Genomic DNA, 23668 nt, shown 5'->3' with positions numbered 1-23668 from the left:
ACAAAAGGAATTGGTAAGTTTAAGTTCCTTAAGTTCCATATCCGATTTTGAATCCCGGTCATCAATCGGATGACCTCATTGTAAGGTAATACGTAAGTACCTTTGTAAGCACTTATATGAATGTAGTTCTACCATAGATACCTAAAATTCTAATCCAATTCAATTTTAATGGGATGAGTTTTACCATACAAATTCAAATAGCAAATGTATCTGCAAAAGAAACCATTGGTATTGTTTTGGCAAACCATGTGGACCGGCTATGATAAATACAATAATGCTCATACTCATAAACTATAAAATAAACTAAAAACAATCTGAAATAAAGTACTTAACATTCATTGATGTTACTTATTCTACATAATAGCAACGCACTAAATTAAAATCACTTCAATTCAGAACCACTTAGTAGAGCATGTTTTATGCTTTGAACTACTGTTGTCATGAGTGCATTTGAAGCATCAGCTGCAGATTCAAAATTTGTAATAAGAGGAGCAGGCATGTGCATTTGAAAAGCCACTGTCAGCAATGAACCTCTTGATTTACTATCTTTTGAAAGAGATTTACTATCTTCAGAGATGAGAAAGCCTGATGGAATTATAAGTGACACATTTGATAAATCATGGCCATTTATTGCCATATTCAACTCTTGTGTGTTTAGAGGAGAATAAACAACATAGGATCCCAAAGGGTCTATGAAACATTCTTGAATAATCTTCACACCATCTTTGGGAGGTGAAACTAGAGGCTGCTCCACATAGAAAGAAAAAAAAATGAATACCAAAAGACCTAAACAATTTACACATCAAAAGATGATAAAATATTATTAGTCATCTTATATAAACCTATTGTATAAATATGAAACTTTATATATATAAATATGTGACCAAGAAATCCGTAACTTGTGTTTTTTTATGTCGTGACATTTTCAGATGATGTAGACAATTTTTCTTTTTAAAAATTTCTGTGAATTCGATAAATGAATCGAAATAAATTTTTCTTTCGCTATAAGGCTGACATGCCTATTACGCCAAAACCTAAGCCTATTGTGTAGAACGTTTAACATAGGTTTCAAAGTGAAAGAATTCCTTAGGTTTGCACTAATCGAAAAACCGAGATACGAGAAAGGCATCAACCCTGAGATGTAAATCAACAAGCTAACTACAGAAGTACAAGAACAAAAGGGAGGCTACATTTGCCCTAATAAGCCTAAATATTGAGAAGTTGGCACCAAATTTGAAAATAATTGAAACAATCTTCACACAAATGAGGTGCATCATATGTTCATTATTTGAAATGACATGGACGGAAGTGTAGGAAAATGGCTATAAATATAAATTAAGATATAGTTTATAACATTAAAAAAAAAAATCAAAATATTCTTTTATAAATAAAATATGGTAAATACCTGAATAATTGATACATAGTGGTTGGGATGAGTTCCAGTAGAGATGTGTGCAATTTCATGCCATGGATTTCCGTCACAAAACTTATCCCACTGCGTGAAAATAATTAACAAATGAAAATGTATTAATCAAAAACAATGAAAAGTTAAAACTTACAAAAAAAATTCAAATAAACGAAGATTCTTTGAACCTCAAAACGTCTTGCAGGATCTCTTAAGAAGTCGAAAACAGTATGAGATGGGAGAGGTAACGAAACGGAGCTAGCAACAATAACAATGAATGGATCATTTGACAGAAATAAGTTTCTATTTTTTCGAATCGAAAACCTAACCCCGCTATCATCAGTATCAGCAATGTATTGTGGTAAATCTGATTTGCTTGACATTGTTAAATTTTTACTGAACTCCTTAAGCACCTGATGTGCAAGTTTCATTACACATCTCTTTCCTTCTGGTAAAGTAATCACTGAAAAGTATATAAATGAATAAATCACACATATTTCAACTAAGAAGAGAATACTAAAGAAAATTATAAGGAGTTTTCTTAGTTAAATAGGTTAAATAATGGCAAATCGAGAGTTACCTCCATTGTCATAAAAATGCATGTATTCAAGTGCTGCACTACCACATCTTTCACCAATTCTTCGAAGTTCCATAAGCCATCTTTCGGCTCCAAATGCAATAGCATTGTTGACAATATCTCTATACATACTATGTGTTTGAATCTTCAAATCCACTTCTACATGCTCAATCCAAGAAACCTAAAAATTAAACATACGTTTCTATTATAATCAGTCTATTATATAACTTTATTTCACAAAGAGTGATTAACTATATTATATACGTACTAACCTTGGAAGTCTCATTAGATATTTGTTGAATCATACATCCAGAAGGAAACCTCCAAAAGGAAGAATGAGGTCCATCCTCTTTCAAGTAATCATAAGAGACATCAGCAATCACCCAGATACCAGCTTCAACTTGTACACAATAGCGAAGGAAGTAAAATTGTCTTGGTTTCACTAAAGGTGAAAGAACATGCATCTCTCCATGCATCTGTACGTAGCATAAACCCTAACATGTTAATAAAAATCAAAATATCATAAACAAAGAAACTTATTACCTACAGAAAAATATTTGAAGGAAAATATACCAACAACAAAGCTCCACTTTGATTTTGTGAGGAGTCTCTTTCAAGCACTTTGATGGTCTCTGCTTTGTTGACAATAGTTGGGAAAAGATTTGCCCATTTTTCCTAGACAGTTATCCACCTTTAATTTAAAGTACTAACAAATATTTAAGATAATATTTAAATAGTTAATGTGTTTTTAATTGACATGTTGTTAATAGTTGTTAAATATGAAAAAAAATGCTTAAAAATCATTGTGGAGAAATATTTATGTTAAAAATGCATACCGAATCCAGAAACATCTCGACCAAATGTGTTGCTCCAATTTTCAACATTTGTGAATCTTTTGATGATTCAACATGTGTTTTGGCGCCATTAAAGTGGTCAACTCTAGGGAAGACGTCTTCATAGTTTTTTTCAAGAACAAGTCTTCGATTAAGCTGAGACTTAACCCATAAGGACTCATCGCGGAAAAGCTTAAGCAACTCTTCCGTGGCGGCAAGTCCAGCCACCAACATCATTGGATTTTGTATTTCTAAAGAACTTTTTGAACTTGAACCTCTATCTAGATTCAAGGAGGTGCTTCCACGTGTCGAGCTTTTAGGAAGACCTAACTTTAGTTCTAATGATACTTCCTTTTTTTGCATCATCTCATACTAAAAGGAGATTCATGCATGCACATAATATAGTAAATTAGTTAATAGTATCAAAATAAATTATTTACATAAAAAAAAAAAAAAAAAAATTAGATATTGAAACATTGTATCTAGTTATCCTAACTCACCCTTTCTTTGAGACGAGCATTTTCAACCTGAAGTTGTTTCAAACTATTAGAACCATTGCATGATGATTGGCACAATAAATTCTTCAGTCTCTCCTTCATTTCCATGTTCTCTTTCAAAATCCTTTCATTTTCAGCACGGAGAGCATCGTTCGCTGGTTTTAAATTTTTGTTCTTGAAATGACATCATGTAAAAAAAGATTATTAGTATGTTGTATCAACTAGTGGCATGTAAAAAAAAATTGAAACTAAGATTTTGATAAAACTAAAGAAAATATGTTACCTTAATATGTGCTCTTTTGTTTTGAAACCACCATTTCACCTGTTGTGGCTCAAGCTCAAGCTGTTGGGCTATTTCATACTTTTGGTTATCATCTGGATGTGTAAGCGTTTTGAATATTCTTCATTTAAGAAACAAAAACACAATTAGGGATTAGATTGTATTGCAAAGCCAATTGAATGACAAGTTTAAAAGCAAAAATGAAACATACACAAGCCATGAAGCACAAATCTTAGGACACTAGATTCATCTTTCCTAATTAATTAAATACTTATCATTATTTATCAAAAAATTACTCCATCCTTATCATTATTTATAGAAATTTAATATATAGTGTTTTTTTAATGGAAAATCTTTATTAGATATAGAAGAATAAAGTACAAGTAGCACTACACCCATAATATGTGGGACTAATAAGCACGGTATTAAACTTAAAGAGAAATATGTACACTAAAAAACTTCGCCACTTGGGAGACAACAATCCAACGGATTTACAAACCATTCATAGAAAAGACAACGACCTCCCGACTTTTTAGCTGAAAACCATTGTCAAGAGATCCGTTGAATCGAATCCACCACATATTCAACTATAAGGATGGATATCGAAAAATAGTTTCACTATGCGCCCTCCAAAAACTATATATAGATCGATTTTAATTAGGTTTTTTGGGGGTTGCATTTGAAGAATAGTTATCAACAATCTAACGAAAATTAGCACATGAGTAAACTTACAAGTAGAGTAACAATGAGATTGTGGGTACCACTTACAACTTTATTAATGTGACTAACTACTTTTTATTAGATATTGGATAAATTATTCACAATTCTTCAGTATTATATAAATTGCATAGTCAATTAGAGTGTGAAATGAGTTATTTAGAGAATTAGCTGTCAATCTTGGTATATGATCTTTTGTGTACTCAGATCAAGGATTTTAGATCTACTTCCTTCGGACCTATTTATAAGAGCATTTTGATCAATGAAAATTGATGTATTTGGTCCAAATTTTGAACTAGATTCATCAACTTTTGTTGACTCAAAACCCTTTTATAAATATAGGACCGGAAGGAATATAATATAATTGAACTCAGATTCCTTGTCGCCGATTGAATTCATTTAGTCATAAGATCCATGGCTATTGATCTTAGTGATTGAACACATTCATGCAGTCAGGGATCCGTAACAGTTTGATCAAGAACATATTTTTCAAAAAGTAGGCAGATCTTGATTTTTTTTTTAAATTAAACTTATCGACCTTGAGATTTTGATCATCCGATCTCAATCGAACAATCATGGATCCTCTGAGTGAATTTGTGCAGATAGTGACCGCACAATATTTGTATTCGATATTCTTCGCCAATGAGCAAAATTGAATCCTAAAAAACCTATCAAATGAAAATAAATAAAATTTTCATAAGAAGAGATTGATCATCTTACTCTTCTAGCTTAAGTATTTGATCAGCAGAATGTCGACAAACTCTTTTTGATTCATTTGAGTTGTCACTATCTTCTTCATCACCTGATAGGTCCATTTTTTCTTCACCTATAAATATTAGTATTACTTTCTTTCTTGTCTCCTTTCCTTTATCTGTGGATGAGATATTGTTGGTACATAAATTAAATCTTTGCAATAGAAATTACTGAAGAGGGAGAAGCATGTGAAAAGTATGTAGTAATCATGCATGAAATTACCTCTTAATCAGCAAATTCCCCAATTAGATCACTCTTGTAAAATGATATTGAATGTGATATTTTATCATAACAAGAAATATATGTAAGAGATTGAAAGTTCATACACTCCTACTAATATTTCTCTCATCCCCTTGCAAATAAACTTATAATACTCTTATACAAAAATACCAACCAAAAGTATTTGTTTATTGGAAAATTATGAAAAATGGAACATTAAATGCATTCAACTTGAAAAAAGTCATATGTAACGGAAATTTTTTAATTTTATTATTTTATATATGATATAAAATTAAGATATATTTGACCAACAACGACTAGATTCAACGGTAAGAAATTTGAACCCTTTAAATAAGTGGTCATAAGTTTATTCTTTGTCCTTTGTGCATGAATTTGAACCCCTTAGATTCATCGGTTCACTGCTGCAACGGAAGCTTCGTACCCATAACATGGTAAACCAAACATAATAAAATTAAGTTATATTTTTTTGACTATATTCAATTATACCAGTCAGAAAAGATGTAAAACAATTATTCGTACACATAACATGATAACCCAAAAAAAAGTTATGATATTTTTTTTTTGACTATATTCAATTTTGGTATTAAAAAAACATTATATTAGTCAAAAAAGAAATTAAAACAAATATGTTAGTAACATCAACATACAAATACTCTTATTCTCACTTTTCCCTTTCCTAAACCCTAGCTGCCACATTTTTTTATTCTTTTTGATCTACTAAAGAAGGGTGATTTGGAGTTAATTTTGACCCAAAATAACCTCTTCGAATTGTTTTTCTTTCTCTTTTTGTTAAATAAGTGATTTTCATATATTTTTAGTTTTCTTTGGTTTGTTTTTGTGATTTCGTCGTCTAGCACGGCTTTGTTTATTTTGATTTCCCGTATTGTGCGGTGTCTTTTTTATTTCTCGTATTAGTGCGGTATTTATTTGATTCAGGTTGAAAGATTAGGTTTCATCAAGTGCAAATTCAATCAATGATTTTTGTGTCGTCAACGTTGCAGATCCGGAAACATGAGTATTTAAGTGGCTTGAATATGGTCATATTTGTAGACATATGTACTTTGTCGTTTTGTACTATTAACATGGATGTTGTGAGTTTGTCCGTAAATTCATCGTTTTTGTTTTTAGCGACTGTAAATTTGTATTGTATCGATGTACTCAATCAATTTAAATAAATATCGTTTACTTTTTTCAAAAATAACATACAAATGAAACTAAATGCAAAAAGAAAATATTGAAAAAAAAGATGACATAATAAATTCAATTAATTAAATAATGGTGAACTTTTTTTTTTTTGACAAGTAATAATGGTGAACTTAATAATAACTATTTATATTATTTTATAGAAATAAATATTCATATTGAATCAAATAAATACCCTATTTTTTTCCTAAATAAAGGACTTGCCAAAATAAATCACAATTAAAAAAAATAGGTTTTGTTAACAAGTACGCTAAAGGTATTCTTTACGGATTCTCAATTAAAAAATTATTCATTAAATAAGTCTAATACTTCAATTTTTGATGGATTGAATACACATGTTTCCATAAAAACTTACTATCTAAAGTCTTTAAAGAGTGCTCTTAAGAAACTCATAAACATTTCCCTTAAAAATTGATAATAGTATTAAATAGAGTGTTCTTAGGACACTCGTAAGCATTTCCATTAAAAAATTGATAATAGTATTAAATTAGTAGATTAATGTTTATATGCATTGATAATGTAAATCGTGTTTTTACATCCCTGCATTCAACCACATCATAATGATTAGATATTTTTTTTTAAGACATCAAAATGGATTATATTAACACCGACAGTGAAACCTCTTCAGCACAAGATGTACCAAAGGATCACCCCACAAAGAGAACAGTCAAACAATATTTACAAAAGTTCAGTCAGTCGATACCCAAACATAACATAGGGTTCGACCACCACATCTGAGTGTCATGCACAAACGAGGCGTTATTAGCCTTTAGCCACCACAAAGAATGAAATTTAACCTTTTCTAGAAGTTGTTCTATGGTGGTTTGGATGTTATTAAATATTCTATCATTACGTTCATTCTAAACCACCCAGACACAAAGTAAACAAACAAGCTGAAGGAAAGATCTGCGCGCCCTTGAGTGCCATGTACAATGAATGAATTGATAGAAGTGTTCACAAATATCATTAGGTTCGACACCTAAAACACCAATCCAGAACCTTATGTGCCACCATAAAGGGGTGAATCCGGCACAGTGAAGGAACAAATGCGTCGATGATTCGTCATTACCGCAACCAGCAACACACCCAGCACTCTCAGCATTAATGATACCTCTTCTGACAAGATTAGACTTGGTCGGTAACCTATCCCGCAACAACCGCCAAGCAAGAATGGACACCTTCATTGGAACATGCTTATGCCAAACAAGATCATTCAAACCACCCATTGGTGGGTCGTTCGGAGTAGTCATAATGTGATAGACACCGCTCATAGTGTAAGCCCCTTGGATGTCTGGGTTCCACTGCCACCTGTCAAAAATGTCAGACTGCAAAACAATATTATTAATAAGATGCCTACACTCCTCCACCAACTACTCCTCCCACGCGCACCACCTCCTCCTCCAACTCCACGCCGCTCCCCCATCCTCCCAACCTAGATTAAACATGCCAGCCACCGTACATAATTTATTATTCGATAAATCAAAAAGGCAACTAAACTGCGTACATAACGACACATCTCCTATCCACCTGTCATACCCAAAAAAAAATTAATAGTTCCGTCCCCCACCCTTTTCGACACCTTCTCTGTAAACCAACCTCCATTAGTGTCGCCTATCCCATACAAATATCGAATAAATATTTGTATAGATATTTTTAAAATTAATTTTAAAAAGGGACATCTTTGAGTGATTTCATTAGAAAAAATATTCTATGATGTGACATTATATGCAAAAATATGACATCTTGCTAATGGAAAAAAATATATATATATTCAAAATGGAAAGTGCATCTTGTGTGTTTCGCCGTTTATCTTATGAAGATTAGTCATTACACTGAAAAATCTGTATCTATAATGTAATAACTAAAACGGAAAAAAAAAAAGTTAAAATATATTTTTTGACTTTATTCAATTATATAAATGAAAATACAATATGATTTTTTATTAACCAATTAAAAATTATGTTTTTGTTGATATCCTAATATATGAGTGAAAACCATTAGAAATATATTCTAATCTTTTCTTATTAGGCTATCAATCTCTGAGGAATTATTATTCTTTCATTATTGGGAGAAATTTCTATGTACCACAATGGATTTTCATAATAGATGCTCTTTCTTGATTTTTGCTAAATGATTTTTCTTTATCTCTTCATTTTAGTCTGTTGTAAAAGTGACTCAAAATTAAAGTCTAGAAGTTGTCAAAATTGTAGCACGATTTGGAAAATCGTAATACGATTTTTGGATCAGATTTGGCACTTCCTTCTGGAAAAATCGTAGTACGATTTTACGCTATGCATAAAAATAAAACGTATTTTTAGGGGCCTGATTTGTTCCAATTTTTGAGGGATTGCTTTTACTATAAATATAGACCTTATATCAGGGTAAATCTTGAGATAGAGTGGGCTGAAACAAGGGTTTAGAAGTCAACAAAAAAACTAGGGTTTGTATAGAATTTTTCTCTTGGCAACAAACTAGGGTTGGGGTTGATTCACCTCGGGAAACACTATTAGGATTGAGTCTCTTGGTCACGGGAAGAGATTGGGACTTTGGGTAGAATTAGGCGGGAGACTTATTCTTGTAACTCATTGATATCTCTTTTGTAAGGTTACTCATCATTATAGTCGAACGGAGGGCTGCTCTTTCCCCCAGACTAGATCAGTTTTAGACCGAACTAGGTAAACAAATTTCGTGTGTTTTCTCTTTTCTTTCTCTCGTTGTTTTCTACTTTTGGCTTGTGTTTAAACTTCCATATACTTTATTTTGGTTGCTTGATTATTACTTGTTCCACACATCAAGTTTTTATTAATGTGATTTTTTCATCGAATTCACAACATAATCTATATATATTCATTAACTTTAACTATTAGGTCGAAATTCCTATTATTAAGTTTGAGCAATAGAGCAGTTGAGAGATGTTGAAAGAGTCCTTGTTGGGTCTAGATGGTGTTAATTATAATATTTCAGGTTTTTGAAAGACTTCAGAAATAATGTTACACTACGCAAATTTTGAGTTTTAATATCGTCCATTTTATATCACTTCTTAGACCAAGTGGAATTAAAGGCATTTTAAAAATTCACATGAATGCTTATAGATACTTTTTTATGTCGGCGCTATTATAGGGTATTAAGTGAAACGGAAATGCTTAATATCGGGACTATTTTGATAGCGAATATCTCACGACTAGTTTCTATTGGCTACTCAAACCATGACCACCTATGTTTTCCATGAAATATGGAACTGTACATGCTTCTCTGTTTTAGAAATCAAACACATAAGAGGTCGGGAAATTTCAAGAAAGGAGTCTCACGATATATAGCAGGGCTCTAAGTGAAAACAACTATAATAACGTTTTTTCTTTTTCTCAAAAAAAAATAAAAATTTCTTTAAACTCTATTATAGGGTATTTAAACTATAGTTTTTTTTAATATTGTTTACATCTAAAATAATTATATTGTTAACCGAACTCGACAAACAAGAGATTGAGCCATATCTGGCGAGGAGACCCTCAACCGAATGAAGAATAGTCGATGCTAGGACAGCCAAGCCACGTAGATAATTCTTTATCATGGTCACAGATTTAGAATGTGTGTCGTCAAAGGCTCAAAACTAAATCACAAGCACGATGGAACAAGATAATGAGGCATTACCCACAATCATTGATGTCAACGCCAATAATTATTCCAAGGAATGAGGAAAGAGACACGATATGTAGTGGATCTGCACACAAAGGGACCTTGTCAGCGGATCATGTTGAGGATAGGTAGTCAAATCCAAATGTGGGGTGCCACGATTCCACTACCGAGGGAGTTATCACGCAACACCCGCGAAAATTAGACGAATAAGGGTTGCACACGTTAGGCCACGTTGTTTGGCTAATAGGAAATAGTCAACTATAAATACATGTTCATACTTTGTAATAAACACATCCAATGAGCTTATTTTCATAAATTTATCCCTTTATCTTTTGTTTATGCATTTTTTTAATGTAGCTTAAACCCAAAAATAACCGTACCTAATGCTCTACTTGAGTAGTTAGAGAACCCACATTTGAGGGACAAATTTTCTCCCTCAGTATTAATCGCTTGTAGCAAAGGAAATTGTTGTTGAGAAAACACAATCGACCTCAGCTATTTTTCAGATTCCATCAACAACCTTTGCATGCGGAGCCGGATCTTGGGGGGTGCAAGCAGCTCTACAGAACCGAGCCTCCAAAATTTGGGAGCCCAAATATTTTTTATTTTTATAATGCAGGTTGGAGTAAGTATATAGTATTAATGCTTAAAGATTTCGATGTATGCAGATATACTCTAGTGGTAGCAATTTGTGTTGATCCTCCCATGGTTTCTGGGTTCAAACTCTCATCTAAGATTAATGTTTTTTTTTTGTTCTTTTCATTTATTCATGTCATTTTTTTGCCAAACTTATAATATAAAATAACAAAGATTTAACAATAAAATTATAATTATTTTCGTAAAAAATAAAACAAAACAAACGTTATAAACATTTTTTTCTCTTTAAAAAAATTGAGTTTTTTTTCTTAAGGACCTCTCTTTATTTTGAGAACCGGATCACAAATTTCATAGGAACGGCCTTGTTTGCATGCATTGTGGGATCATCCATTTTCTTAATTTCAACTTTCAAGAAAATGAGGATGACAAGTTTAGAGCTTAATGATGAAACTTTTCGTCAAGCTCCTAACATGAGCAACCGATGATTGATATTATATACACACAATAAATTAGCATGATTGAAATATCAATCATTAATTTTCTTCTTTTATTAACTATTCATTTTAGAAGAGCAAAATCCAAAAAATGTGTATCATAAAAATTGGTTGAAATTAACATTCAATGCTTTTAAGTTGTGTGCATGGTGAGCAATCTCATATGCATCGAACGATGTTTTGGTTTTTAGAAATCATATGATGTTTTTAAAAAGATACAGATTTGGATTTGTGTTGTAATAAAGCACACAGTTTGCACGTTGTACTAAATCTCAATCATTAATTAAATATCAAACGGCTTAAATCAATGTAGTCATAAAATCATTCATAACAATATTAACCACATCTTTTAGATTGGATGGTCCTGATCTGTTACAGCGTCCTGTTGTATGAAATCCAAATCCAAAAGATACGAATTGTATTGTGTATAAAGAAAAATATGTTTCTTGTACACGCAAATGTTATTTGACATCTTAAGAGAGATATAAAGGCTTAATACATCATTTGGTCCATTAACTTATTTTTGGTTTTAATTTTGGTCCCCTAACTATAAAATGTTTCAATTTTGGTCCTTTCCGTTTGTTTTTAACCTTAAATGTCTAAGGTGAATCAACTTTATAGGTGATCCACCATAAACCTTATTAAATCTTTCATTTCTAACCGTTTGATCTTTTTTTAAATGGAGACAGTTGGATCATGAAGGGATCTATTGTAGCTTATAATAAACCACAAATACCTAAAAAAAATTCCTCCATCTTCTTCCCTATGTTCTCCTGCATCTAAACAACACTTAAACTACAAACCTTGAACTTCAATCTTCGCTGAATCAACATTAACAGCCACTAAACTTGATGTTTGCCTGCCATGACCACACAGTCTAGAACCTACCACCAACACTCCCATGAGAAAACCTTCCCACAGTCGTCAAAGCCAACACCTTTTTAATATCTTTATAACCATGTACACTACCATCCATGGTCACACATCCATGGATATCCAAAATGTTGCATGATTCAGATCAATTTATGAATTGACCTTTTGTAATGCAATAGTCAAAATTGCTAATTTGAACACAATATACATATATGTAAATATTGTGGAGAATTGATTGATTCCCCATGGGCCACCGACAACTTTTTCTGGACAATCAAAAATAACATGCGCCTTGCTAGATGAGTGTCACACTTTCTTTGTTTTTTTCCTTCAAATCCGTGAGAATATTCCTATGTTTTGCCAAGCTCTTTGTCATGTCGATAACTCTTTGCTTCTCCTCCCCTCTTAGTCGACCCGCAAGAAGGTGGCCGGATAAATTTGGCGCCAAGTCATGGTTGTGAACTCCACAAAGCATTGTAATCCACCATTCTTGTGTTTTTTTTTTCAAAGAAATATTTCAACCTAAATGGACAATTACACTTCCTTGAGCCCGTGCCTTCAAGCTTCGGTTTCTTCCTCATCTTAGGTGGCTTGTATTCACCACTCCTCTCACATTGCATCGTCATGTATGGCACTATAGTACTAGATTTATCTATAGAAATAGTGAATCCCGCCCTACCCGCTTGTCGACGAACCCAACCAAGTAATTCTTCTCGATCTTTCCATCTTTCATTTGTTGTAAAAAATGACCCGGTGTTTACTTGAATAACACGAACACTAGTAGGTACCGGTTTTGCTTGGTTGTGAACTATGTGAGCTTCAACTTGAAAAGGAATTTTCACTTTAAACTTCACATCATTGGTTGGTTTGCGTTCGCCGGAAGCTTTGTTTTTGCCGGTTTCGGCTCAACGCAATCCTCCGCCACATTTTCAACCATGCCTCTCAATGTCTACTCAATAAAAAAAAAAAAACAAAGAAAAAATAAATAAGTGAATTGTGCAGCAAGTAAAGCAAATAAAAAAAGTGGCGCAAAATTTCAAAGTCTGGGCTACTGTCGGTAGCGTGAGTTAACTCACGCTAGTGCTATCTACCTACGCAACTTAAGTCACGTTGTCCTTACAACTAGCGTGAGTTAACTCACGCTGACCCTACGTCTTCTAAAATGAAAAACGAAACTACCAGCAAAAATGAAAAAGTTTTGACGGTACATTACCTGTTCTTTGATGCTTGATGAGCATAGAAACTTGTTTCCTGACGATTTGCAATGATTTGGAATGAAGATTTTTACCCAAAATTTCGCACATCGCACTTTTGGGGTTTTTGGAGGTGGAGGGAAAGAAAAAATGGAGCTTTGTGGTTGTCTGCTGGGTTTTGAACGAAAATAATACTTAACACAAGTTAACATGCGCTACGTGACTTAACTCACGCTGCGTGACTTAAGTTACGTTCTCCTTATAACTAGCACATGTTAACTCACGCTACGCAAGTTAACATACGTAGGGGCATTTTTGACTTTTACTTTGGGAATGAGCGATATTGTTTGGGTAATGAGCAGAATTCAACAAATAACATGTTAGTTGATATGAAAAAAATAGTCGGTGGCCCGACTTTGTATCCCCTTTTTTCTTTAAAAAATTTTACAATCTCTTTAGACACTCTTATCCAAATCAATGAAAAGTAATTACACATTCTTTTATCCATCTAATATCGCTCCATTACACGATAGACTACTAACCATATAAAATCAAATCCAACGAAGCAGAAGCAGAAGCAGATATAGTTTATGGTGGATGCTACACCGCTACCATAACATGTAGTAGAGGAATAATATAATTCAAGACGGTCCTAACAATCTTGTTTCCGACAAATTCACTTCAAAATATGAACCCTTCACGGCAGACAAATTTAATATTTTCAATGTGGTAGCACAATGCCCATATTCATTCTGAAAATTAGTCTTCCTAACCTTACATATTTGTTTTAGTTCAAAACTGTAAATATTAACGGTGATCTTATTTGTATTCATTATTCATTTTACATCTCAGTCTTACCAACCAATACGAACAAGTTATGGATCTCATCAAGCCAACAAAGATTCAAACAACAGAACATCAAACACTAACATCACAATATACAACTAGTAGAATTCAAACTAGTAATGATAGCAACAATCAAAAACCACTCTGTAGTGCAGACACACGGAACAAGCATACAACCCAACACAGAAGCATCCAACATTGAAATTTAAAACTATGAAAAATGACACTATAAAACAAGCAGCAGGTGACATTCAAACACAAATATGGTGTATATGCCAGAAAATAGAGCTTCTTATCTGCATGTATAAATTTTTATTTAATGCATCAACGCTACGCTAGGTTTATCCTTATCATCCCACAATTTGTACAGGATCCAAGACATGCGTAAGGCATGTACCAGTATACGCTATTGTTGAAAGTGAGGCAAAAGTACCTTCTTAAAGCTTCTTTGTCAGATAAATGATCAAATTTGATGATACCTCATAACATGCCATCTTTCAAATATTGCATACATTGCATGACATGTCATGAATTTATTCAACCAATAATTAAATATGATAACCAAAAAGAAGTCTACTAAGATTGTGAAATTGCAATTGATCCACCCAACACACATCTTATCAAATAAATTATACAATTCCAACCAATGATTTTCAACAAACGGTATTTGTGTGTAAGATTCCCTTGAGCAATTTTAATAACTAAGACTGCTAACTTAATAGCAGAAGGGAGGGAAAAATCAATACTGTGGCTGTGCAATCCAGATTCTATAGAAAAATGAAATACATCCATTACTGTGAAAGACAAAATATTAGGGGTCCCATAATCATTCACATAGGCAATGGAATTAAAACTAATCTTATCCTTGCTTCAGCGAGTGACATAACAGTAATCAAATCCATAGGAAGATGTAACAACTACCCTGTGAGCAAATCAAATGAGTTATCTACAATAATTTGGCGATTGAATAGCTACTGCATCTAAATCTTCAGCAAATTAAAGAACATAAAGCAAACAGCATGCTTCACAAATTATTTTTGAACTCCCAAATTATCAGTATGTTTAAAACCAAAAAGCACCAACAAACATCGTGACGACTTCTCATGAGTATGATACAGATTTCAACAACCAGCCTAGAGCCCTTATTCATTTCCAAAACAGTTGTTATACCATCTGTACTTTATGCAATGCCATCGTCACTGTCAGCTCCAGCAAGTGCCATGCTTATCTGGAAAGTTCATAACATAGATATCAAATTCAAACTGTGAAATCAAACCCTGACAATTAGCTGAAAATATCTTATCACAATAATTTTTTCTTGGAACTTATATAAAATTGGCTTTTAGTTCTGTGGTACCAAAGATTCAATCAGCACAATACTGAAATCCAAACTCCCCAAAAAAAAACAGAAAAACAAGTTTCTCAAAACCATGGTTCCTCAGCTGAAGAAACTTTACCTAATGATGCAGATTATAATGTTAGACTCGGTGATGAACTAGAGACAATGAATTAAAATAAATTACCAAGTTCGCAACACCGTAAATTACACAAATTACTTAAAACAGGGCAAACAAACCATAAAAATTACAAATCCAAAGCTCAAGCGCAGCAAATTATTAACAGAAAACAAAAAAGCATTCATTGTAATAAAAAAGAAATCAAATAATTCATTGTGAACAATTTTTCTCTTCTATCTCTCACGTTTCCTCATTCACTATCTTGATTTTTCCTTACTTTTCTGTTTTAGAATCTTTAAACTGTGATTCTGTCGAACTGTCAATCGAAATATGCACTTAGTTGGGAGCTCCAGGTAACATATGTTAACTTTGTAGCTGTAAGATGAAAATATAATCATTGGCCTAAATTGGTAGAAGACTAACTCTATGATTGATCCAAACTCTTATATGTACATCACTCAAACTTAACGATTGAAGGAGCCACAAAAGAAAATGTAGGTATGTTGGGGAGAAGTAAAGTTGCATGTATCTGAGCCAGAGGGCTGATAAATCCGGAAGATGGAAATAAACATTTGAACTTTGTAAAATGTAAACAGTAGGAAAGAAAGAATCATATTCGATGTCAAAATCAAAAGGCCGCAAGTTTCTATAAGTTTGAAAGGGTTGTAAGAAAATAAAATATGGAGAGAAAAATGATTATGATGCATTTGTTGACAAATCCTATATCTGCCATTCCTAAGAAAAATATTAAGTATGAGAATGTATGATTAAATCTATTCTGAAAATTTAATATCATATCATAGCACCGTGCTACAACAAAATATAGTTCTGAAAAATGACAAAAAATGGCAATTGAATTATAGTTCAAAAGCAACTTTAACTTGATGAACTGCATAGAAACAATTCATATCATGAATCATTGCATTACTCTTGTTCATATATAAAGACTGAAAAGCTTGATAGAGGTACGTTGCCTGAATAAAGATGATACCTAAATAGGATGTCCTGCTAAAAAATTAAAATCCAAAGTTTACTTGTTCTGGGCATGTGGAATCAACTGCTCAGTGAAAACTGTTCCTAAAATTTACAAGGAAAGAAAATAATGAATCAATTTCATCTAAAAATAGAACAAAATTGAAGAAAGAATACGTTGAAGGGAGAAAATCAGAAGAGAAATCTGGAAAAACAAACAAATCATGAACCGTATAGTGTGGAGAACCAAAAACTAGACCCTAAAGGTACAAAAACATTATGATCACAAGATGACAAATTAACATGGAAGAGAGTGCTTCTGATAATATGCAGAGCAAGAGACGACACTGACAATGTAAAAGTCTGTATGCGTATATATGAGGAAAATATAAGTCAAAAAGATGCATTACTTGGAGTCTTGCAGCATAATGTAAACAGATACCAAAAAATAGTATCTAACAAGAGAGACTACAATACCTATAATGAAATAATAGGAAATTTTTGGGATAGAAAACATGAAAAAGGTGACATCTTAAATTAATTACCTGCTACTGTTATGCATCTCACATAATCTAACTTCATCAATAATCTTGTCCAAACTGCAATTTTTGAGAATAACCAATAACCTTCTTAAGTAGAGGGATTAGGCCAATCAAAGCAATTTGAAGCTGTTCTGAACTATTCAATCGAATGCTAATTTGTCCAGCCCCACGATTGTTCAAATTGGCTCGTGCAACAAGGTTCGTATACCGTCCAATGGGAATTTGTGATTGTAAATTGCACCCAACAGCAAGATCTCCATGCCAATCCATAACAGAAAGCCCAAGCGTTGATAATGAGCGTCCTAGAGGGTAATTTTTATCCCTCAACTGGGCCTCCAAACTGCCACCATAAGCAACATCATCACGCCCTGTCATTGCACCACCAGCAATAACCAACTTGAATCGCTTATTAGCAATCAACTTATCTTCAACTTTAACTCCAGCTGACAAGGCATCACCCAAGAGAGTAAATGAGAGACCAGCAGTTGCCTTATTTCTCAGAAAGTTACAAAATTTTGTCTCGCTACGTAATGTGTAAGCCAAGTCTTTCCCAACAGTCTGCATGTCAAAACCTAACGATGTTGCTTTCCCTTCACCATATTTAACCGAACTTGTCATTTCCATCTGAACATTAGCATCCTTTTTATCCTTGGTAACTTGACCACTAAAAGACACTGGTATCTTGTCTTTAAGAACAAACAATCTTTCGACATTTAAGCCTTCATAACCCACATCATGATCCCAGCCGTGAGTTTCTAGGACAGGTCGTACAAGCCACTGGTTGGATGAATCAAGATGACGATACCGGTGCGTGGGAGTATCAGAATCGAAGGAAGCAGGCAAGGACATATCAGGCATGGGAACAGGAACAGAGGCTGCACCACCACTTTCTTCCTCCACATTTTCTACATAGTCACTGGGCAGATCTTTCACCGATTCTGCCATTTCCTTCATCATCTTCCGCTGCTTTTTTTCATACTTTAGTTGTTTCTTCATGAAGAGTTTTTCTCGGTACTCAACCTCGTCTAGATATGCTTTCTTCTGAGCTCTAGAAAGGTTTCTGATCTGGGCCTTTGTCAAAGGTTTAAATGGGGGTAAATCATCAGGGTCTGTTTCATCACCAGAATCTGATGGTTCATCAAGATCGTCATTGAGACTATCCTCGTCACTGAATTGATCCTCTGGCAATTTTAATTGCGGCCTTGACTGCAGAAGGGATGACAAGAGAAACGGTAATGGTGGCGCTCTTGCGCGCGCTGTGTAAGGTTTTTCACGTGGATTATCTTGTAACTTAAGAAGAGCATTTGCTTCAGCCAGAATTTTTGACGCAAAAGATAAGAGTAGCAGCTGAGGTTTCCAAACCTGCCCATTAGGCAACACTCTTTGTCCAGCCGTATTAGTTCTACATGCAGAGTGGTTCTCCACCAACGATACAGGATTCATGAGACGCATATCACCAGCTGCTTGACGAATGGCTTGCTGCACAACATGAGAGCGCTGTGTAACAAACATGTCATAACTGGAAGGAGTACCATTAGGGCCATCAGGTGGAGCCGATGCTGCATGAGTCAAAACCACAATAGCATTGAACCATATGGGTGGTCCAAAAATGTCAGTTATTGTGCGTAAGAGAGGCATATCACTAAAATCCCGGCTCTGCATATCTAATCTATCTAGATAAAGCACAATATCTGGAGGGGTTTTCTTAATAAAACGTTTGACAGAGTGCAGGATCTTCTCATTGTGTGGCTGGTCTGACCAAGAAGGTAGAAGTCCTGGTGTATCAATGACCCGGACTTTAATGCCTTGTACCATGCCCACAACATCCTGAACCTTTTTTGTTCCCATATGAAAAGCATCCGTATTAAATTTAACCTCGTCAAAGATAGAATTGATAGTTGAACTTTTTCCAACTCCTGACTTTCCAAGAACCATTATTGTACAAGAGAAATCAAGTGGTTCTTGACCTGCTGATTCGAGTTGCTCGGCCATCGCACTTGCACGATCAAAGCTAAAAGCGCCAACACGGCCCCCATTCCTCCCTCTAAGTTGCTCAGCCAGTCCTAATCTATAAAGAACTTGTGCTACAACAACATTGTGGGGTGTCTGCCCAAACCTATTAGCCAGCCGCAAAAACTTCACCCTAATCATTTGAAGTTTCTCTCGAGTCTCGTCATTCTCCTCAGGCTCCCCGCTTGAGTTGTCTTCCATTCTCTGGGACTGTGTATTAGATACAGTATAATTGACCCGTGGCTGCTGCGCAACCCTAGGTGCAGGTTCCAGTAATGGAGCAGCAGGTCCAAGGCCAACAGGACGAACAACCGGGGTGCTAGTAGCCTCAGGCTCCCCGCTTGAGGAGTCTTCCATTCTCTGGGACTGTGTATTAGATACAGTATAATTGACCCGTGGCTGCTGCGCAACCCTAGGTGCAGGTTCCAGTAATGGAGCAGCAGGTCCAAGGCCAACAGGACGAACAAGCGGGGTGCTAGTAGCAACAGATTTTCCAGATGAGGAATCAAGCTCACTATTCTGTTCTTTAGTGATCTGAGTGGTTTGCTTCTCTTTCACGTTATTCTCTGGTATCTTTTCAGGCTCCACAACAACAGACGATTTTTCATTATCTCCTTGATTTTCTTCATTAGAAATCTGAGACAGGTAAACCTTTGTACTCCCTTCTTCTGAATCAGCTGCAGTAGCCTGAACAGATGGCATCTCATTAGCAAAAGAATTTTCTGATGGGAATGAGCTTCCGACAGTTTCGGTCACTTTCCTTTCATCCAAAGCCGGAGAAGATTTTCCTGTTTCAATCACTTCGCTTCTTTCGACAACAGATAAGTTTTCATGATTTTCGTCATTAGAAATCTGAGATTGGTAAACCTTTGTACTCTCTTCTCCTGAATCAGCTGCAGTAGCCTGAACAGTCGGCGTCTCACTAGCAAAAGAATTTTCTGATAGGGACGAGATACCAGAAGTTTCAATCACTTTTCTTTCATCCACGGCCAGAGAAGATCCTACTATTTCACCAATTGTTTCCAGATGCTCTGAATTTGATCCGGCATCATCATCCTCAGTTTCATCATTACTATAAACTTTGCATTCAGTACTCTGACTATCAGATATTCCCGTTTCTTTGTCATTTGTATCCTTGTGGATTATATCAGTGTCAATGGTCTCGTCCTCCACTTCTGTAAATATTTTATGACGAGGTTCTAGATCCTCATGAGCTGAATGTCTGTGTGCTTTTTCACCTGTATCATCTAGAATTTCACTAGAAAGATCACCTGAAGCATTGAACTGTTCCTCTATCTTGTCATCTCCAACATCGGGATCCAAGCCACTCTCTTTCAAATACCCAGCCTCAGCACCCTGGTTTCTCATTTCCTCATCGGATCCAAATTCTGTATGCAATTCATCAACAGCATACCCCACCTTGTCCGTGCTTCCATTTTCCAAAACCATACCACCATTTTGTCTAGGCGTCACAAATTCAACATCCTCATTTTCAATCTCCTCACTTGATAAACCTGAGTTTCCATTCACCAATTCTCTGCCCTCCTGAAACACTGTGCTTCCATCAGTGTTTAAATCAGCTAACTCCTTTCCCCCACTACAATCATCCTTGGTACCATTCGATTCCTCACAAGATACTCCATCCTCAGTCTCTTCAGTACCATCTAGAAAAGCGCTATAAAGCTTCACCTGCTGATCCACAGACTCCTCCTGATTATCAATCACTTCAACTCCCTCCTCGTTCAAATGTTCAACAAACTCATCAACAACCCCCACCGACTCATGAAAATTATCCAATTCTTCTACGTTATCACCAATTTCATCAACCGAATCCGAAGGCAATGAACTAACGGTAGCAGCAACATCAACCAAATCCGAAGGCAATGAACCAACAGCACCAGCACCCTGATTATCAAAATGCTTTAATGGGTCTATCGCCTCCTCAAAAACCTCCTCTCCTTCCAAATTCTTCACCTCATTAGATCCCACAACACTCTCTTCAACCACACCAACATCCCCCCTCTCCTTTTCTCCTTCATTATCCATCACAAATCACCACCTCGTTATGAAACCCTAGATTTGCCAAAAATAATAATAATAATAAATTATTAAAAAATCCAAAAAAAAAAAAAAAAAAAACAATTTTTTACTCAAAAAAAGAAACCCTTTTAAAAATAATAAGTAGAAATGGAGTATGAAACATGATACACATCATAAATTAGTTTGAATTCAATTACAGTTATCAATTAGGGTTTATCATATATATCTAATCAACTAAAATTAACTGAAATTAACAACAAAAAAAACATAGAATTAACAAAAGCATGAAATGAATTGAAACCTGTTGAAGAAGAACGATTGAAAGATGAAATGGAAAAAGATGAATTGTGGTTCTTGAGTTCTACAGCGAGTGAATTTGATTGAAGATAAGGGGCGAGTGAAATGAACGGATAGATATTAGATCGAGGGTGGGAAATGGTGCATAGACATGAACGACGGAAATGGCGCAGATTGTGGTGAGTAATGGGGAACAGAGGATTAACTGCGTTGTGGTAGTTCGGGTTCGTCGAAGAAGTTGTGTTTCACGTGAATGGATAGATAATAGGTATTGATAACTGATTGAGTAAAGAAGAAACAAGTGTTTAATTCCAACAATTTGTAGTGCACTTGCATTTCATTCGAGATATTTTTATATTTTTTGTGTACAAATGTATTTAGTATTAATTTTTCGTATTAATTAATTACTTCCTCTATCACTATATCTAAACACTCTTTTATTAGAAAAAAATTGTGTTTACATTTCGAGACGGAAAGAGTAATATAGAGTAAATTATACTTTCTTCCCTAAGAAATTTTAATTACATTCTATTCTCCTCTTACGTTAAAATATACACTCTCATTTTTTTTAAAGTAAAGTTGATACTCGTCTCCCTCATTTTATTTTATTTTGAAACATATTCATCTCCCTCATGAGATGCTTGAATTTCAACCATCTCCCTTGATAATTAAATATACACTATGTTTTACTATCTCTGGTCACATTTATAAGCAAAAAACAGTTTTTTTATGTACATTCAATATTTAATGTATCCAGTCACATTTATAGATCAGGTACATTAATTATTCAATGTATCTAAAATGTTGTTTTTTGCTTATAAATGTGACCGGAGGGAGTAATCTATTTTAGCATAAATAAATATTTTTATTATATATAATAATTTTGAATCATGATTTAAAAAACATAAATTATTTTTTTTCTAATTTAAATGTCAATTATAATAAAATTTAAATATTTTGCTATTAATTTTGTAATTTAGAGTATAAAATTCACATTTAAATAAGCATTACTTAATTGAATTTAGTTATTTTTCACATATTTTAATTTTATTTTGGGTTGTTTCATATTTTATAAAAGGATTTAAAACTACATGTTAATGAAATTGAGAATAAAAAATAGCGAAAAATATGTATTCAAATTTTGATTATATTAAAATGAACCTACAATACTATTTTTCTTCAAAGTGTGTTAGGCCTTTTTTTTGCTAGATTATTAGAAATAAAAATAATTATTGAGGGAATAAAGCATAGATTTTAGAGTAAAATAACACTTTGATGTTAAAATATACACTTATCTCCTCTTATGTTAAAATATACACTTGAATTACACACTCTTCCCCTCTTATGTTAAAATATACACTCTCCTCCCTTGAAAAGTAAAACTTATACTCTCATCCCCTATAAGATGCTTGAATTACATCCTCCTCCCTTAATAATTAAATATGGACTACACTTTAATCTATTTTAACATAAATATATATTTTTATAATATATATTAATTTTGAATCACCATTTAAAAAATATAAATTCGTTTCTTTATAATCTAAATGTCAATGACAATTAAATTTAAATCTTTTGTTATTAATTTTATTATTTGGAGTATAAAATTCACTTTTAAATAACCATACTTAATCGAATTTAGTAATTTTTCACATATTTTAATTTTATTTTGGGTTGTTTCATATTTTATAATAGGATTTAAAACTATATGTTAATGAAATTGTGAATAAAAAATAGAGAATGATATGTATTCAAAATTTGATTATATTAAAATGAACCCGCAATGTTATTTTTCTTTGAAGTGTGTTAGATTATTTTTTGACCAGATTATTAAAAATAAAATAAAAAGCTATTGAGGGACTATATAGCGTAGATTTAAACTTAAGAGGGGAAGGAAATGTAATTCAAGCTTCTCTCAAGGGAGGGGAGTGAAATATTTTCCAATATGTTTTGAATAAGAGGGGAAGGAAGTGTATATTTTAACATAAGAGGGGATGAGAGTGTAATTCAAGCATCTTTGAGGGGAGGAGAGTGTAATTTACTCTAGATTTTAACATATATAAGAGGGGAGGGGAGTGTAATTCAAGCTTCTCGCAAGGGAGATGAGAGAAATATTTTCTAATATGTTTTGATTAAGAGGGGAGGGAAGTGTATATTTTAACATAAGAGGGTAGGGGAGTGTAATTCATTCATCTTTGAGGGAAGGGAA

The 23668-nt window shown here is 33.8% G+C and overlaps 2 protein-coding genes across 5 annotated transcripts; both read right to left on the bottom strand.

Annotated features, from left to right (window-relative positions):
- Window positions 1–382: 382 nt before the first annotated feature.
- LOC11415942 (homeobox-leucine zipper protein HDG8) lies at window positions 383–12205 on the bottom strand. Its single transcript, XM_024776924.1, has 11 exons — window positions 12114–12205; window positions 7505–7813; window positions 3596–3713; window positions 3316–3486; window positions 2819–3187; window positions 2556–2657; window positions 2255–2458; window positions 1986–2163; window positions 1594–1868; window positions 1406–1495; window positions 383–745 (listed from the first exon to the last, which is right to left on the bottom strand). The coding sequence occupies exons 1-11, from the start codon at window positions 12203–12205 to the stop codon at window positions 383–385; spliced, it is 2271 nt and encodes a 756-aa protein (XP_024632692.1).
- A 2701-nt stretch (window positions 12206–14906) lies between these two features.
- On the bottom strand, window positions 14907–21767 carry LOC11415941 (translocase of chloroplast 120, chloroplastic). 4 transcript variants are annotated; one of them, XR_005644084.1, is made up of 5 exons: window positions 21464–21767; window positions 19450–21195; window positions 17116–19293; window positions 16590–16675; window positions 14907–15369 (listed from the first exon to the last, which is right to left on the bottom strand). XR_005644084.1 is itself a non-coding variant. In XM_024776493.2 (3 exons), the coding sequence occupies exon 2, from the start codon at window positions 21166–21168 to the stop codon at window positions 17152–17154; it is 4017 nt and encodes a 1338-aa protein (XP_024632261.2). In that variant the 5' UTR covers window positions 21169–21195; window positions 21464–21767; the 3' UTR covers window positions 14907–15369; window positions 17116–17151. The 4 variants fall into 4 exon arrangements, 1 of the variants encoding a protein (XP_024632261.2); XR_003009413.2 differs by having other exon boundaries at window positions 17116–21195; XR_003009414.2 differs by having other exon boundaries at window positions 16590–16669; window positions 17116–21195.
- Window positions 21768–23668: the final 1901 nt, after the last annotated feature.

Source organism: Medicago truncatula, chromosome 2 (genome assembly GCF_003473485.1).
Source record: "Medicago truncatula cultivar Jemalong A17 chromosome 2, MtrunA17r5.0-ANR, whole genome shotgun sequence".
Lineage (NCBI taxonomy): Eukaryota > Viridiplantae > Streptophyta > Magnoliopsida > Fabales > Fabaceae > Medicago > Medicago truncatula.
Note: the sequence above shows the minus strand (reverse complement) of the source record. Positions and strands in the feature narration are given on the sequence as shown.